Genomic DNA, 19,198 nt, shown 5'->3' on the forward strand with positions numbered 1-19,198 from the left:
ACTGAGGGTTGCTGGGAGGTTGTGGGTGGTGGGATGGACTAAATGGGCAAGGGGCTTTAAGGAGGATACTTGTTGGGATGAGCACTGGGTGTTATATGTAGGGGATGAATCCCTGGATTCTACTCCTGAAATCATTATTGCACTATATTTTAACTAACTTGAATGTAAATTGAAAAATAATAAATATAAATAAAAATTTAAAAAAATAAAAATCTCCTAGTCTACCTGACATTTTAAATAGATTTTTACCCATATGTGACTGTGTAAGATCATGCATTGATCATACTCAGTGTTCACTGAGTTACCTGAATTTTCCAAATGTTGACATCTGTCATCATAGGATTTATTTTTTAAAAGTCACATTTGTTTATATCCCCAGTGATCTCATCAGGAAACTCTTTAAATATGGGAAGCTGTTCTCTGTCTCAAAAATAAATAAACATTAAAAAAAAAAATTAAAAAAGGGGCGCCTGGGTGGCTCAGTCGGTTGAGCGTCCGACTTCAGCTCAGGTCACGATCTCACCGTTCGTGAGTTCGAGCCCTGCATCGGGCTCTGGGCTGATGGCTCAGAGCCTGGAGCCTGCTTCCGATTCTGTGTCTCCCTCTCTCTCTGCCCCTCCCCCATTCATGCTCTGTCTGTCTCTGTCTCAAAAATAAATAAACATTAAAAAAAAAAAAATTAAATATGGGAAGTTGCCAAGCTTGCGATGGTGGATACAAGTTTCCCCAAATCCTAACATTCACTTGAAAGCCCACATTTTAGCACTGGCAACAAATATGACCAGCTGTTTTCCTTGAAATGACATGGACAATCTCTCTTAATTCGTCTTCAAGAAATATCCACCAAATCTGAATACCCATAGTTTGCCAGTCAGAAAAAAACTCAAATTAAAATAATCACAGAAAGCTTTCCTGGAGACAACCTTGTACTTGGGTATATAGCAGACAGAGTGCCAAGTGCTTTATATATACTTCCCATTCATCACATGGAATGTTACAAAGAATATACTCAAGGACCAAAAGTTAGTAAAATTATTACATCAAAGACATCTTTAGGACGCAATGGAATGATTCTATAAGAACAGAATTTCAGTTACTCGGGTTAGCTTTAGAATGAAACATTTCTGATACACCATTCATTTAATAGTATACAGAAAAAAGGTAAAGTAATAGGAGTTTTACACCAATAGAGAAACAATACTCTTCCACCTCATTCTACGTTCTGCTTAAGGAAGCCAAAGAAAAATGGTTTAGTAATACTTTTCTCTGGGTCATACACTAGAGCTAGGCAACAATAAGACAAGATAGCTTTTCAATGATATCCTGTTAAATATTTTTCTATATTTTTTCCTCTGTCTACTAATTAATGCATAATCAAATTCTTTTTTTTTTCTTTCAGTAAACTCTATGCTCAAAGTAGGGTTCAAACTCACGACCCTGAGATCAAGAATCACATGCTCTACTGATTCAGCCAGCCATTATCAAAATCTTAGTAATATCCTCAAACATAAAAACTACTGCCCCCCTCCTCCACTCATTAGATGGAGTTTCACTGAGGAACTCAGAGCATATCACAAATGTCATCTCATCTAATACTTTACATGGGTTTCCAATGACCTCTATGTTAGGTGGGAAAAAACACTACTATAGAGATCCAGATGGTTATAAACATTACAACAAGTGAAAACTCAAGCTGAGTGATGGAGAGAAACTCACTTTGCATTCTTTATTTGGATCTCTAATAATATTAAAGTATACTCATCATTGCCCTGAGCACTGTATAGACAGATCTCCTTTAAGCCTTACAGCAATACTGTAAAGCAGGCAGTACTGTCTCCATTTTAAAGATGAGCAAACTGAGGCTTGGGGAAGTTAAGTGGCCTGACCAAGAACACACAGCCAGTAAGAGGCAGAACTGGACAGAAGCCAAGCCTGTCTGCCTCCAGAGTATACATCCTTAATCAGAGGCTATTAATCTAAAGAAAAGTAACAGTACTGGAGTGTGTGGATATAGGAAAGGAGAGACCATAAGGTACCATTCTGGTCCCTTCAGAGTTATTGATTACAGACGCTGCCAACAGCTCTGAAAGATCCATATAGACTGTGCTATTTTACAGGTGTCATAAAACGAGGCCAGGAAAGCTGAGTAACTCCCACTAGCATCCATACTCAGTCACACTAGTGTCAACCCCCACATTCTTTCCGTAATACCACATCACAAAATTGGGATTTAAGTGTTCTCTATTAAAACATAAGCGCACAATTGGCTTCTTAAAACATACTTGCGTGACTTTATTTCCTCCAATTCTTTTGTGAGCTTCTCATTTTTTTCTTGAGCCTCATGTAACCGGCGCTTCAGATCACCAATCTCCTCTTGGGCTTCAGATTTAATATCATTTGCAATTACCACAGCAGTCTGGAGATCAGCTTGAAACTGCCGCCATTCTGCAGATTCTTCCTACATTAAAAAACTAAATTTTTATTTCTAAAAGAAAGTAATAAAAACTTATAAAAACAATAAAATGTATTTATGATTCAGACTGTAATGCACTGTCCTAAATGATGATTAATTTCTTTTAAATCCCAGAGAATTGCTATTACCATTTCTAACAGGCAACAGGTAATACAATTAATAGTAGTAAACTTGTTCTTAATGAGGAAAAGATTTTCTAGTTGATCTGTCTGCTAAGGCATCAAGCACGAGTGCTCAATCAGTATGAATGACAATAATGTCAAGCCTCCCTTCCTTATGCAAGTTTATAAGTCTTATGAAAATAAACACATTATTTAAAATTTATATAGCATTTTACCTCTGAAAAGCTGAAGAAGGTAGATAAATGGTGTGTGAACCATACTGAAAAATTTTACATGAAAAACTATAAATATCCTGACATCAAAAACTAACAGGAAAAAAAAAATCAAAAGTAAAGGAAAAGGAAGAGGAAGCCAGAAGAAAAACACAAAACTCAAACTAGGCAGACAAAATCATACAAAAAGAGCAGCTAAGGAACTGTATGATCTGCTGCTTCCCACAGTCATGGAGGATGCGGGTGTGGCTGGGTGGGCAACCCTCCTCACCCCCCGCCCCAGGGCGTCTCCTCCACCAGAGCCACAGCTGTCCACTCCCAGGCCCAGCATCCATCACCCCAAAGCAATTTTCTGACACCATGAATATAGCCTAAGTAACTGAGAAAGGACCCAAACTATGAGATGAGCTTCCCCAATCTGCATCAGAGTGGCACTCCTATTGGCAAGCTGATCAAATCCACAGAAGACAGAAAACCCAAATGGAAACAGCTTGGTTTGGGACACTTTCTAATCAAGAGCTTATAAACTTTCTTTCCAAAATATAACACTTGCTTTCTAAATCCATCTTTTAAAAATTACCACTCATAAATTACTAGTAGATTCTTCTATCCAGAATCTAGCACTGATCCCAACTTGAAATGATGCCATTTACTTTCTGCCCAAAGCCCAGTGGGATCAGTATTTTAACCGTATCTGAAGCTTAAGATGAATGCTAACACAGTCACAGGCTACATGGCACTCAACTTTCAGAAACCTAGGTTTTCTAATGAGATAATACATGAAGATTTATCCTACCCGAAGTCTCCTGTGGAGTGTCTTGATTTCTCTTTCCATGTCATGTTTTTGGTCCTGGAGTTTTTTAACCGTATCTGAAAAGAGCACAGAAGTTTAAATATTTATTCTTAAAGCTGTGTTCAAAAGGAATAATATAAAGGGAGGAGGAATTTAAATATAACATTAAAAAAAAAGGTCATCCTGCCCAAAGACTTTATTTTTAATACAAAACTTTAAAAGAAAAAAAAGAATGTTCAATCCAAGTATTAACCAATATTACTTTATATGGAAAATACCAAATTTAAATCACAATTTCTGGATTGCTTCCTTCCTCAGTGTCTAAATTCTGAAACAAAAAGTTAAGTAAAATCAATTGTTAGAAACACGCACATTGTTGGCTCATAACCAATCAAAATAACACTGACTACTATTAAAGTGTGAATTTTTAATCAAAAGGGTTATTCAACTAAACTCTTTATGAAAGCATAACTTACTTTACACACTGGAAGAAATTCTAAGAAAGTGGTGAATTAGAAAAATTTTTACAGATTTCATTAATTATCTACATAATACCCTGGAGAGCTGCTATTTACATGAATTCTATGGAAAGTCTTTTTATAGAATAAGTGGTATATTCATAAAGTAAATTAATACTCCTCAAATTAGTTCTTGCATAATATAAATTTTCTTCATATAATTCCACATTCACTGTAAACATTTAATTAGTACCACTAATATGCAAAGTACCATTCTAGATACAGTGGGAATGCAAATGTGAAGGTACAGTCAAGACTGGTGCCCCTGGAACGAGAAATGTATGGGAAGTCACATTCTATTTGGAGGTTCTGCTCAAAAATCCATGCTTAAGAGGAAATGTCTTAGGAGGTGCCACACTGGTAAATGCCACCAAGTAAGTCTATCACAGTTGGTTACTTTGATAGCTCAGCACTTTCTCTTGGCTTAAGCACCAGAAAAGGCACTGATATCTAGAGACAAATACTCTAACTTTACCAGTTGTCCCCCACTGCAGGAGAATCCTATCCTTTCTGTGTTCCAACTGTTTGACTGTTAGTGCCAACACTATTAAATTTCTTTACACATCTGTCTTGACCACTAGACTGGAAACACTTCAAAGTCAGAAGCTATGTGGTAACTTCACAGCCCCAACACCTGGCACACGGTAGAACTGTAAACAGAATGTCGAAACATGCAAGCTAATGGAAGGAGAAAGAGAAAGCAATACTAAAATCATAACCTATGGAGTTTTAAAAAATACTCCACTGACAGGACTGAACTTTCTTTTTTAATTTTTTTATTTTATTTTAGAGAGAAAGGGTGCATAAGCAGAGGAGAGGGGCGGGGGGGGGGACAGAGAGCGAGAGAGAGAGAGAGAGAGAGAGAGAGAGAGAGAGAGAGAATCTTAAGAGGTCTCCTTGCTCAGCACAGAGCCCAATGGAGAGCTTGATCCCATGACCCAGGAAACCATGATCTGAACTGAAATCAAGAGTCAGATCCTCAATTAACTGAGCCACCCAGGCGCCCCTGAACTCTTTATTATCAGGGACATCATCACTATAGACATTGGTGTTTTTGGTAAAAATTCTCTCCTATTCATTACATTTTGTAGTAGGAACCTAGGCATAGTGAACACCTGCATGCAATGTCACATGTAATCAAAAAATCTTTCTTAAGGGGCACCTGGCTGGCTCAGTCGGTAGAGCATGCGACTCTTGATCTCAGGGTTGTAGGTTCAAGCCCCACATTGGGTGTAGAGATTACTCAAAATTAAAATCTTAAAAAAAAATCTCGGAGTGCCTGGGTGGCTCAGTCAGTTAAGTGTCCAACTCTTGGTTTTGGCTCAGGTCATGATCTTGTAGTTCATGGGTTCGAGCCCCAACGCAGGTCCCCCATTGTCAGCACACAGCCTGCTTGGGATTATCTCCCTCTCCCTCTCTCTGCCCCTCCCCCACTCGTGCATGCTCTCTCTCTAAATAAATAAACTCAAAAAAAAAAAAAACCAAGAGAATAAAAAAATCTGTCAATCAATTAATCAATCTTGGGGCACTTGGTTGGCTCAGCCAGTTAAAGTATGTGACTTCTGATCTCAAAGTTGTAGGTTCAAGCCCCATGCTGGGTGTAAAATCTTAGAAAAAAAACTTCCTTAAGCTAACAAATTATTAGCCTTTTTAACGTTTATTTATTTTGAGAGTAAGTGTGTGCGCAGGCAAGGGACAGAGAGTGGGGGAGGAGCAGAAAGAGAGGGGGACAAAGGATCTGAAGTGAGTTCCCATGCTGACAGCAGCAATCCTGATGAGGGGCTTGAACTCACAAGCCCACAAGATCATGACCGGAGCCAAAGTTGGACATTCAACCAACTGAGCCACCCAGGTGCCCCAGAAATTATTAGTTTTTAATCAACACACAAAAGTAGGGGTGTGCTGATGATGTCTTTTCTTAGACTGCTTATCTTCCCCTCCCAGTTCCATCAGAAACCTGCTCTGTTGTAACCTGTGTGACATGATACCTTTAATTCAGCATTGATACATTTGTGTTCAGATATTTTTAAATGACATGAATTCACTTCAGTAACAACATAAAAGCCTAGAATATTTATAACAATTATATGTGTAATATTATAAATATATAATGATGATAAATTTTCTAAAGCTGGAAAAAAAAATAAATGAGTAAAACATGGGGGGAAAAACTGGCCAATTTTGGTAGCCAGTAGTTAACTCCCTCCCATTCATCGCCACAAAATTCTTCAACCAATTTCGGGCCTTTGAAATAAAAACTGTTCAAAATTTACATCAATTCAACAAATACCTCATAAGTACGTACTTTGTGCCAGGCTTTTTTCCAGATGCTTAAGATACAAGGGAAAGGGAAAAAAGATATAGTCCTTACCCTCCTAGGGACAGAAAAGAGGATGTTTTTATAATGCAAAGGATTAAACTTTAAGTCTGTCTCTGTATAAGCTGCCTCAGACCTCATTTAACCTGGAAACAGGGCAAAAGGGCTATTCAATTTGGTTAAGGGCAAAGTGGACACCGATGAGTGAGTCCAATACCCTGATCCATATCTCCAGAAGCAAGGATAACTCTGGAACCAGCATGGGACCTCAGCTCCCTATTACCTATACATAGACAAATTCAAGGTCTTGGTGATATAATCATACACAAATAAGAAGGGCAGAAACTGAAATATTTCTAGTGTTGAAAACACTAGGAGTTATATTTTTCATTTACACTATATTTAAATGCAAAACATAATTAAAATAGGCAAGCGAACAAAAAAATGTGAATTTCTCCTCCTCTGCTAAAAACCATTTTCTTTTTCTTCTGGTCACAAAGGACATATATACCTATCTTTATATATAATTCACACAAGACAAATGACAGCAAATCTTAGTACTGTTCAATTTAACATCTGGTGTGTCTTTGTTCTCAAGTGACATGTGAAGCCACCCGGCCATCTTAGACTGATCATAAAACCTCAAATTTCATTCATTTATTTTGTTCTTATCCTTCTCTCTTTACCCGCCACATAATCACTACTCTTAAAAGGACATTCTTACACACTCAGCACTATGTATTTATTATCGTCATGTCTTATTAATGCTTTTAAATAGGAAGCTGGCAGCCAATGGAGATATTTAAGCAGAATGAAGTACACTACAAGTGTCTCTAGGGAATTTGATTTAAACTTCATGAATCCCAACCGTATTTTCACTTTGTAACATAAAGTATTAAAAATGACAACAGGCTTTTCCTCCTTGGAAACAGAGGAATGTGTACTTATGCTCTTGTTTGGAAGACTATCTTAGCAAAATTGCCATCTGGCCCAATTAATGGTTACACGAAAGGATACTGTTAGTCTTCAACTCTGGGGCCTGTAAAAGCAGTTTCCTTCCTCTTCCAAGTTCTTCTACAATGAGGGACACTGCCATCTACTGTCTTCAACTCAAAAGCAACATTAAATTCTACCAAAGAACAGAAGTACTACTATGATCTCATTTTTAATTACAAGTTACAACTCAATTTTACAATGTTATTTTTATTCTAGAAATCAAGTAAATTGCTATTCTCACTGTAATTAGACCAACTTTGCTCTGAACAATTCTGAGCACTGCTCTGCCCATTTAATAATGGGGTTCATAATCTTTTCACCACCAAGAACTCTCACCCCTGACAAAGAAGGAACAATCAACCAGGCCTTCGTTCCGGCTCCAGTTATATACCCATCACGCATGCTGATGTTACTGGGCAACTACCATGGGCACAGGCTCAACCTGTGACTCCTGGGGGTAGAAAATAACGAAAGTTCACAAGCAACCTTTCCTGTCCTCCAAATCCATGAAACTCCTCAGAATACTGATATCCCAATACCATCAGACCCTTACATCCTATCAAGCACCTCCACCTAACATCAGGGGCAATTACCAGAGGAAGAGAAATGGCAAGAGTAAAATACCAGTTAAAATACCATGCCTTAGGGGCAGAGGGGAGAGGCAGGCAGTACATCCAGCCACCAGGCCACACCTTTATCCCCAAACCACAATTCCTGATGCTTTGAAAGAGGACACAGATGAGTTTCAAATAAACCATTTACTACTATGTTTTTTTAATTTTTTATTCATTCTTATCACCCCTTCCCCCCAAAAAAGTAGATACAACTTTTTCCCTTCGACTCTAAAGGGAATGCATGCTCACGATAAACTCTGGAAAACAGAAAAGCATTGTAAAAATAAAATTACTCATTATTTGCATTTGGCATATATCCTTCCAGACTTCATACGTGTGTGAACTTTTTTCCTAAAAGTGGGATAATACTAATTATACTTCTTCATAAGCCTTTCTACTTAGCAGTAGCTAGATAATGGACAACTATTAATCAATTCAGATCTACAGCACTATCTGATGGCTGTTAGTGTTCCACCAGTTGGACATATGATTTGTTTTAGTAATCTCCTATTGACAAACAGAACGGTTCCACAATTTTTGTCATAAACACGATGAGTATCTTTACACAATTGTTCAGATATTTCTTGCAGACACATTTCTAGAACTGTAAGAAGTAATGAAGGACAACTTGGAACTATTGACAGGATCCAAGTCAATCCGTTAGAAGGATCCAGCACAAGAATGCAGAAAATTTTTTTGAGAAGTCACCAAGTTATAAAATTTATTGTATAGAATACACTGTATCAGTATTTCTTAAGGAAATCATCATGCCTGGTCACCATTTCAGTGTAATGCTGTATTTAAAACTTGTATGTTTTTTAATTACAGAAATAATACACACAGCTCATATTCTACTGTCCCATTATCTGCTTTATTCCATCTATGGCTGTACACATAGACCTGTCTAATTTATCCTCACTGATGAAACGGCAGCCATAGTGGGGATGCACTGTGCTCACAGGTTATTAACTAGATCTCAACTTCCAAGTTTTTGTGGTAACCAGTAATTCTGCAACATACATGTCTAAGCTTATATTTGCAAACTAGTAAGAATGTTTCTAAACATTGTTGCTAAAGTACTGTTGTACTTTAAATTCTGATCAATACCCCGAAAAGGTTGCAGCAATCTATACTCCTTCCGACAATACACAAGAGGTCCCTTTTCTCCTCTCCTACACACTATCATCCTTTTTCACTTTTCACACCTGCCAAGTGAAAACTGGCATCTTGTTTTAGAGTTTATTAGTGAAGTCAAGCATATTTTCACACCTTTTCTGCCTTACCTATTCATACACTCTTTTTGGCTAATGGATTATCCTAATGTCATTGATATATGTCAATATATATATATATATATATATATTGATACATATAAGACTCTCCTTATATATTTTATATGTGCTACAAATATTTCTCTCAAAGTCCTTTATGGTACTTTTATTTTGCTGAACTGAAAATTTCAGTAATACATAGTCAAATAGGAAACTTTCCTTTATGGCTTCCCACTAGTGTTGAAAAAGGATTTCCCATCAAGAATTATACAACTCTCCTCCATTTCCTTCTGCTACTTCTCTAATCTCAAGACACGTTTACTCACCATAGTCAATAGTGTTCCATGTAAAAGCGCAAAACCTGTGTTGCTAGATGTCAGGCCCTAGCCCCCAATCTCAGGAACTACAGAGGGCAGGAAAGGAGCTATACATAAATGCAAGCACACAGCAAGCATTACTACACAAATACAAAGTGGTCAAAAAAGTCACTGTAACTGATGGGCACATCACTTGAGCCATACCCGAGATCTCGTTCATGCCACTACCCTCAACACCACTCAGCTTTGGTTTGCTGGACTAGCAGTGAAGTTATTAACTTAATTTATTCAGGCTCAGTTAAGTTGCTTCTTTCTGCTGTTTTCCTTTTAAGAAACTAAATGTCCAGTAAGTCCTGGTTGGCCTTTCTTACAAAGGACAAGGATAATTAATATTAGTGACTTCCACATGTCTCTCAATAATTGTAGAAGTCACTGTTCTAACTACAGGCCTCTCCCCTCAACGCAATGACTGGATTAAGGCTCCACTGATGATATATGCCTACGGGGGGCCCTCTTCTGGAGGCAGAAGTGGGTGGCTTCAACCAAGGAAACAGGTGTGTGTGCGTGTGTGTGTGTGTGTGTGTGTGTGTGTCTGTGTTTGTGCGCGCACGCGCGCGCCCCCATTTCACTGCTGGGCCAAATTGCCTCTCCCTAAGTGTGGTCTTCATTTCAAGACAACATGGCAGCCTGCTGTTACTTCGGGCAGGGCTTTACTTCTCTTTCTGATACCGAAGTTACGGCAGGAGCCCCTGGCACCACGTTCCCCACCTTATTTAGAAAAAGAATTCGAGGAGCGCCTAGGTGGCTCAATCAGTTGAGCATCTGAAACTTGACTTCGGCTCAGGTCATGATTCCAGGGTTGTGGGATCGAGCCATGCGTCAGGCTCCGAGCTAAGCATGGAGCCTGCTTAAGATTCTCTCTCCCTTTGCCCTTCCCAACTCAAGCTCTCTCTCGTAATAAAAAAAAAAAAAAAAAAAAAAAAAAAAAATTGAGCCTGGGGCAAACACCACAGCCAGCACTCTACAATGGAGAGGGTGGTACAAATGCTGACAATCTTTTATACCACAGCCTGAAACTGCTGCTCGTCCCAGACCCTATGACCCCTGAGGAAGAGGTTTTAGTACCCCACCCCCAAAGTTTGGCTGGGAATATCAATACTCAGAGTTTCAGTGTTCTCCTGGACTGTAGGTTTTTTTTTTTTTTTTTTTCTGTTCTGTTTGATTTCTCCATAACTCCAATTCTGTCTGCTTTATATATTCCAGAAGTTACTCAAAATTGTTGATCTACTGATGAGACCCCTCACCTATTTTCTATCTTTGGTTTAGTTTCATTGTAAACTTTTTTTACTTTTTAAAAAATGTTTTTATTATTGAGAAAGAGACAGAGACAGACACAAGCAGGGGAGGGACAAAGAGAAACAGAATCTGAAGCAGGCTCCAGGCTCCGAGCTGGCAGCACAGAGCCTGACACAGGGCTTGAACTTGAGAACTGCGAGATCATGACCTGAGCTGAAGTCAGATGCTCAACCGACTGAGCCACCCAGGCACCCACAGATTCATTGTAATTTTTGTATTACATGGCAGGACCATGTTACTAGGATTTTGGGAGGGAGAGGAAGTATATGTGTGGCCTCAGGCCATCATCTTGAATCAGAAGTCTTAACAGTATTTATTTACTGAGTGAATTTTATATCAGATCTTTCTAATCTGGATGCTAAATCCAAATAGTACTAAAAGGTACTGCAGGCCAAATCTAATCAGTATGGCACTGATGCTATCTGGAAAGCCATCTGGGACTCCAACTACATGTTATGCCCTATGACACTGTCCCATACTCACTGATGCTGTACTCCTTTTTTTCAATCTTTTTTTTTTCTCTGTCCTGCAGACTGGATAGTGACTACTGACTGATCTTCAAGTTCACTGGCTCTTCTATGTTTTTAATTTGCTGTTTAAATGATTTAGTGGGCTGCCTGGATGGTTCAGTAAGTTAGGCATCTGACTCTTGGTTTCAGCTCAGGTCATGATCTGGTACAAGTCCTGATTTCGTGAGTTCGAGACTTGTGTTGGGCTCTGCGCTGGCAGCACAGAGCCTGCTTGGGATTCTCTCTCCCTCCCTCTCTCCTCCTCTACTTGCGCTGTCTCTGTGTCTCTCAAAATAAATAAACTTAAAAACTATTTTAATGATTTAGTAAACTTTTTAAATTAGCTATTAAATTTCTCAGTTCTATAACACATATTAGGTTCTTTTTAAACAGTTTTTATTTCTTTCCTGAGATTTGCAATTTGTTCATTCATTACTGGCAGATTTTCCTCAACACCCTGAGTGCAGTTACAACAGCTGCTTTAAAATCCTCGCCACTAATTCCAAAGTCAGGATCATTTGGGGGTCAATGTGACTACTAATGGGTACAGTTTCTTTTTAGGGTGATGAAAAAGTTCTAAAACTGAGTATGGTAATGGTTGCTAAAATATTCCACAAATGAAAAGCTCAATTTCTCAGGGACCTGGGCTGGCTCAGTTGGTGGGGCATACGACTCTTGATCTAGGGGTTGTAAATTCAAGCCTCATTTTGGGTGTAGAGATTAAAAACAAAATCTTAAAAAGAAAATCTCAATTTCTCAATTAACAGCGTTCCTTGTTATCAAGTGCCCTATACCAAGTGATGACTTAGCATCAATACCAAGTGCTAGAATTCACTAAGAAAGAAATTAACTCCTATCAGAATACAGGATCCTGGTTCCTAAGAAAACTGTTAAAAGTCATTTTGAAGACAGGTGAGAAAATCTGAATGTGAGCTATTAGATGGATACTAAGGAATTATGCCAAATTTAGTAGATATGATTATAAGGAAAACAGGCGTTGCATGACACCAAAATATTAAGTGTCTCATGGAGTCTACAACTTACTGCCAGCTGGTTCAGTTAAACACACACATATACAGATACACACATGGAAGGAGAATATTATAAAACATTAACGACTGTCAAATCTAGGCAGTGGGTGCTATCTCTACCATGTTTGCAGTATTTATGTATATTTGAAATTTTCATTTTAAAAAAATTGGGGGGAGAAGATACCGGGCTAAAAAAATTTATTCAGTATTTTCAGCCACTTCATAATAAAAATCCACATAAAGTTTATATAATTTTTATTTTGTCAATCATTTTTCATTCCAGGAATCCTTATCAGCTAACATTTTTCTAGCCATTAACCCAATTACCACAAGGTGTCACTCTTTCTGTGTTCAAATCAAAAGGCCTGCAAGGGAAAAGGTTGTCATCAGTACTACATGGAAAATGCACTCAACTTCCAAGTTAATCTGAAAAACTTTAGAACTTCTTACATTTAGGAAATACAGTTACATAAATCCTCTCCGTTCAGAGACACTGAAATACAGACTAGATACAAATGTTAAACTCTCCAAAGTTTTTCACAATTTCAGATAAGAAAGTTTTATCTGTAGGACTGTAACTGTCTCCAAGAAAAGAGTCCGACAGTCAGCTACTTCAGTAGCCAAATGACTCAAAATGTTCAGAATAACCTTGGGGTCAGTCCACAGATGCCGAGCCAACTAGCCAGAGCTCAGAACTGGCAAAAGACATGTTTAGGACTCCTGCAAATGACCCACTCTCTCCTGGAACTAGCTCAAACCTCCCTGCCTCTGTGCCCACAGCACATGGGATCTGGCCCAACGCTGTATTTGCCTACTGATCCTCTGTCAAGGAATAACACAGAGCTCAAAGGATCGGTATCATGAACCACAAGGCTGAAAAGCTTTAACCAATGTATCCAAAAAGGTTATTCACATTCTCCTTGTCCCCACTTGGCTATCATTAAAGTGTACTACAACTTAAAATTTGTTAACATTTGAGGAATCTGGATGAAGAACACTAAGAATTTTTAAGATGTATTATTTGGAAATAATTTCAAATTCACAAAAAGGTGCAAAAACCAGTACAAAAAGCACCCATATGACCACTTTACACAGATTTGCTTATGTTAACTGTTTACCCATCTTTTTCATCATTTGCCATCTTCTATCCCTATCTGTCTTTATCTATCCCTGATATTTTCCCTGAATCCTTTAAGGATATACATCATGGTCCTTTACCTCTAGATATTCAGTGTGTGATTCGTAAGAATAGGGATGTTGACTTACATAAACAGTATAGTTATCAACTTTATAAATTGATATGGTTACATACGTTTATCTATAATCCACTTTTGTCCTATCTAGTTTTTTAAAGTTCCAGTTCTGTCAGAACACCCGTTATAGCATTTTCCCTACAGCGTTAGACAGAGTCTAGGCACAGGTATTGCATTTAATTCATGTCTCCTCAGACCCCTTTAATCTAGAACTTTTCCATAGTCTTTGTCTTTTATGACAGACACTGGCAGTTCTGAGGAATACAGTGCCACACATTCTTGTGTTTTTAGTAAAACATTCATTTTTTGTCTATTTAAAGTTTCTTTTTTTTTTTTTTTACGTTTATTTATTTTGAGAAGAGAGAGAGAGGGAGCATGCTCAGAGGAGGGGCAAAAAGAGAGAAGGAGACAGAGAATCCCAAGCAGGCTCCACACTATCAAGTGTGGAACCTGACATAGGGCTTGAACCCACGAACTGTGAGATCATGACCTGAGCCAAAATCAAGAGTCAGACACTTAACCGACTGAGCCATCCAGGTGCCCCTATTTAATGTTTCTTTATGATTCATTACAGTTATGCTTCAGCCAGAATATGGCCCAGCTGATGGTGAGTCTGATTCTCTGTGCCTCTGTCATTTATTTACAGGATCACCAGTGAGGTCAAAGTGTTGCCCAATTTTTCCACTGAATAATTTCTGGTTGTTTCTTCTTCCTCACTTGCAACATAATAAATAGTCTGTGGGAAGACATTTTAAGATCAACCAAATTTTTGCTCCTCATCAAACTATCAACACAGAAATGCTTTGTACTAGTTTTGCGATTTTTGTAAGTGAAATAATTGTAAAATAATTTCAAAAAACTTAAAGCAATTTAAAATAGGAGTTTCAATTCTACCAGATCATAAAATCTCCATGGTTGGGAGGAAAACCAGACAAATAAAGAAAAACCTGTGCTTTAGACATAAGATTATGAAGGATGACGGATTTTTGTCTCAGTATACCTGCGATCATTAGAACAATAAATGGCTTTTCTTAAGATCTAAAAAAATAAAATAACAATCAGTTTTTCCTTAAATGATTTTCTGTAACCAAGCACAGTTTTGAAGCAATGCTTCCTCTTAACAGTTCTTCCTTATGAACAAAACATAGCAGTCCAAAGACTATTGGCTAATGTGTGAAATACGCTTTGCCACATGCGTATTTCTGCAGGCCACTGTCTACTGTGCCTGTCCACTTCAGCAGTGACAGCGACCAATTTTCATTTTGTTACTGAATGCAAACTGTCCCCACTCGTTAACATGGGTACAACAAAAGGAATGAAAAGCTCCCCCATCACTTACTCTCTAAATCGGAAATAATGAGGTTGTCATGAAGTTTCACAGCTCGGTGTTGTTCTACTTCATCTTCAAGTTCAAAGATGGTTTCTTTCATGTCACTCCTCTCTGTGTCTTTTTCTTCCAGCTCTGATCTTAGTTTCTCTAATGTCATATTCAAATCTTCTATTTGTTTCTTAGCTTCTTCTTGGAAGGCTCGGTATTCATCTTCTACCTGTATAGAACGATAGTGCACATTAGAAAAGTAGGAGCTGCTCTACAATGGATGTACACACTGTTTCAAAGGAAGCAAAGCATGAGTTCCGAGGTATGAGCTAAAACTAGCTCCGTAGTAACTGTATGAATCTATGAAAAAGCACTCTATAATACGCTTAAACATAATTTGTTGCTATATCACTGACAAATTATATTAACATATCACTGAACTTAACTAGATTATTTATGAGGAAATTTAAAAAAATTTCCCTTCTCCAAAGTATGGACCAAAGACATGTATTTGATTAATAATTAATATCCCTCTCCCATCCCACCCCCCCTAAGATGTCTGATTTGTGACAGTTTCATTACCAAATTAAAAATGGAAACAAATTCTCAAATACTGTTATTGCAAAAGTATTAGCTCAAAGTGCCTTCCAACATATATGTTCCAACAAATAATACATACCCTAACTTGTATCTCTAAACATCATCACTAAAAAATTACAATCTAAATTATTTAAATTTTGGCCAAAGATATACTAGTGTTTCTTTAAAAACCAGTGCCCTAAAACAGGAAATAAAATGGAAGATAGAATAATTGGGTAACTCATGCAAATAAACACTGCATCAGCAATGACATGGGGCACAGACCCCTGGCCAGAATGCCAGCAACCCCAGGCTGTAGTTCTGCATAAGTCCTTGCTATTATGCTACGTATAAAACAAGGGGGCTGGACCAATGATCTCTAAGGTCCTTCCTTGTCAGCAACAAGACATAGTCCTCTATGTGCCCCTGGGCGCACCTAGACTAGGGACAAATTCTGTCATAATTACAGTCCCATCCTCTCACAGGCAGTGAAAGTGACATTTTTTCAAGAATATGTTTTACTGTATCCCAATAAAGGAAAACCATTCTCAAGCTTTAAAACAAAATCAGCCTACAAAAAGTGAATGACATATCACAGAAATGATACCGGCTTTGGTAAGCATGGTGTGTACTGCAGCTGCATAATGCTGATGCAGAACATTCTGTCTACTTAAACGGTACCTTTGCAATGGTGTCCTGCAAACGATTGGCATCATTTCGGGTGTGAGCCAGATCTTCCTGCAGACTACTAGCCAAAGTCTCTGCTTTTTCTTTGTCCAGCCTGACGCTCTCCAGGAGATCTTGAATATCAGATTTGTCTCCAGAGTTATGGATGGAATACAGCTCTGCCACCTTCTGCTTCTCATTCTCCAGCTGGGCCTTCAGACGATTCATCTCTATCTGATCACTGGCCACTGTGGCTTTGTACTCCTCTAGCGTGGCTGCCAAGGCTGCTTTACCCTTCTGTTCAGACTCAATGATGCGCTCCATATGGTGATTGCGTTCTTTGAGTGCCCCTATCATTTCTTGAGCTTCCTTGTTGTCTTGTTCTGCCATCTTCAAAGTATTGCTTAAATGCTGCTGGACACCAAGAAGCTGCTCTCGTTCAAAACGGGCATTCTCAGCTAGATCCATGTAACGTTGCTCCAATTCCATATAGCGTCCGCTTTTTACATCTTCATCTATGACATAAGAAATGTGATGCTCATCCAGAAGGGAGCGGAAATATTCAATCTGTCGGCTAAAGTGTTCCAACTTATCACTCTGCTGACATAAAGACTCCATAAGAATAACCTTCTCTTCTCCAAGCCTTTCATTTTCACTATTCAGTTCTTGGGTTATCTGCTGCAAATCAGCTAGCTCTTGCAGAGTTGCCTGAAGTTCCTCACTCGTGCTGTGTTGGTTCTCTTCCATCTGGTGTATCCTTTCTGTCAAGCAAGCGACGGACACTTCACTCGCGTTGCCGCTGCTCCCCTTCCGGGAGCGCTCTATGCTTGGAATGCCTTCGGACTCTGAGGACGATGGCGCATCTAGGGCATCGTCACTCGATGTGAGGGGCTGGTACACCTCACTGCACTCACTGTCTAGATTGTCCATTGAGTTGCTGTGCTGATGGTCCATGAGGGTGTTCTCGTCCTGACTCAAGAGATCCTCCACAGACCCAGGGGCAGAGCCTTCCACCGAAGAGGTCAGGGTCCCTCCTCCATCACTCTGATTGCCAGGGGTGATTTCTGGGCTCAGGGACTGATAACCAAATAGCTTTTCAGAATTATCCAGCCTCTGCTCTAGGGAAAAGCCCAGGGCATTCAACCTGTCCTTTAACATTCTGTTCTCATTTTTCAGCTGGTTCAGTTCTTCACGGATGGCAGTATTCTGTTCCTGCAACTGCAACAAGGTGGACTCAACATCGGTTGGCTGGTGAGCAATGACGGCTTCCTTCTCCTCAGACTTTTCATCACCCTCTGAATGATCTTCATTAATGCCCAGCTGGGCCCGCATGTCTCGGAGCTCATTTCTCAAATGTAAGATTTCCACATCCTTTGTTTTTGCCAACGTGAGCAGCTCTTTCACTTTGGCTTCCAAAGCAGCTTTGTCACTGATCTGATTGTCCGACTTAGACTTGCTCATGCGAACATCACATTCTGTTGTGGTGCGACTGCGGGAACGCTTGGCCAATGCCACATCATTGGCTCCTTGACCCGCAGAGGGTACTTTTTTGCTCTGGTTTAGTCGGGTACGTTCGCGTAATCTTTCTCGTGTAGAACTGGATTCTTTATTACCTATAGAAGTGCTCCGCTTGGTTGAAGAACTTGTGCCTAAATGTTTATAACAAAGAATGTAAGGCAAAGATATTAGCAACAAAAGGCACAGAGGTTATTCCCTAGGTCTAATGAGATGAAATCTAGAGGCCTACACATTGATTTTGACCGACATTAATCCTGCCTTAGATTCTAATCACTGTAAAATTCAGTTTCCTCAAAACCAAATCATTTATTTTTTTAATTATCCATGAAAAAGAAGTTATACATTGTATTGTACGCTTTAAGTGGGTGGATTTTATAAAATGAGAATTATATCTCAATAAAGCTATTAACATAAGAAAAGTTACCCATTAACTTGAATCCTAAACCATGAACTTTAAACAAGTGGCCAGGGGCATAATACTCTAGGGCAAGCTAGATGAAGCAGACTCTAGGATTAGCCAGTCAGGTAGCAAACTAACTATAGAAGCAGATGGTAAAGAAGGATGAGCAAGAAGGGAAAAGCAGCCTCTGGACAAACCAAAAATCTAAGATACCTGTAATAAACAAAAAAAGTACGATCAAAGTAAGTGCAAAAAGTTTTTCACATCACAGAATGACATATAAATAGTACCAATAACATTAATTATAATATAGCTAACATGTACTTAGTGCTTATTTTACACATACACAGATGAACACTTCACATACATTAATTTATACAAGCCTCATTATTATTATCATGAAGAAACACAGAGATGTTAAGTAATTTGCCAACATCCCACATGTAATAAGTGGATGAGCAAGGATTCAAATGCAGGCAGGGAGTCTGGCTCCAGAATCCACAACTTAAATAGTACACTATGCTGCCTCTTTAAATGTTAGAAAACAGGGAAACCTGGGTGGCTCAGTTGGTTAAGCAAACGACTCTTGGTTTCAGCTCAGGTCATCTCACAGTTCATGGGTTGAAGCCCCACACTGGGCTCTGTGCTGACAGCACACAGTCTGTTTGGGATTCTGTCTCCCTCTCTCTCTGCCCCTCCCCCGCTCACTTTCTCTCTTTCTCTCTCTCTCAAAAAGAAAGAAAGAAAGAAAGAAAGAAAGAAAGAAAGAAAGAAAGAAAGAAAGAAAGAAAGAACGAGCAAGCTGGGGTGCCTGAGTGGCTCAGTCGGTTGAGCGTCCAACTTCGGCTTAGGTTGTAATCTCGCAGTTCATGAGTTTGAGCCCTGTGTCGGGCTCTGTGCTGACGGCTCAGAGCCTGGAGACTGCTTTGGATTCT

General features: G+C 39.0%; 1 protein-coding gene across 3 annotated transcripts in view; it reads right to left on the minus strand.

Annotated features, from left to right (window-relative positions):
* Window positions 1-19,198, minus strand: part of SPECC1L (sperm antigen with calponin homology and coiled-coil domains 1 like) — a 140,493-nt gene that overhangs the window by 69,022 nt on the left and 52,273 nt on the right. For all 3 annotated transcript variants that reach the window (XM_019467095.2, XM_053902143.1, XM_053902144.1), the window contains 4 exons: window positions 16,361-17,994; window positions 15,122-15,329; window positions 3,604-3,677; window positions 2,283-2,458 (listed from right to left, as the gene is read on the minus strand). In XM_019467095.2, the coding sequence (XP_019322640.2) occupies window positions 2,283-2,458; window positions 3,604-3,677; window positions 15,122-15,329; window positions 16,361-17,994 (2,092 nt within the window). The remainder of the gene's footprint in view (window positions 1-2,282; window positions 2,459-3,603; window positions 3,678-15,121; window positions 15,330-16,360; window positions 17,995-19,198) is intronic.

Source organism: Panthera pardus, unplaced genomic scaffold (assembly GCF_024362965.1).
Source record: "Panthera pardus isolate Hobbes unplaced genomic scaffold, ASM2436296v1 HiC_scaffold_15, whole genome shotgun sequence".
In the NCBI taxonomy this organism is placed as follows: domain Eukaryota; kingdom Metazoa; phylum Chordata; class Mammalia; order Carnivora; family Felidae; genus Panthera; species Panthera pardus.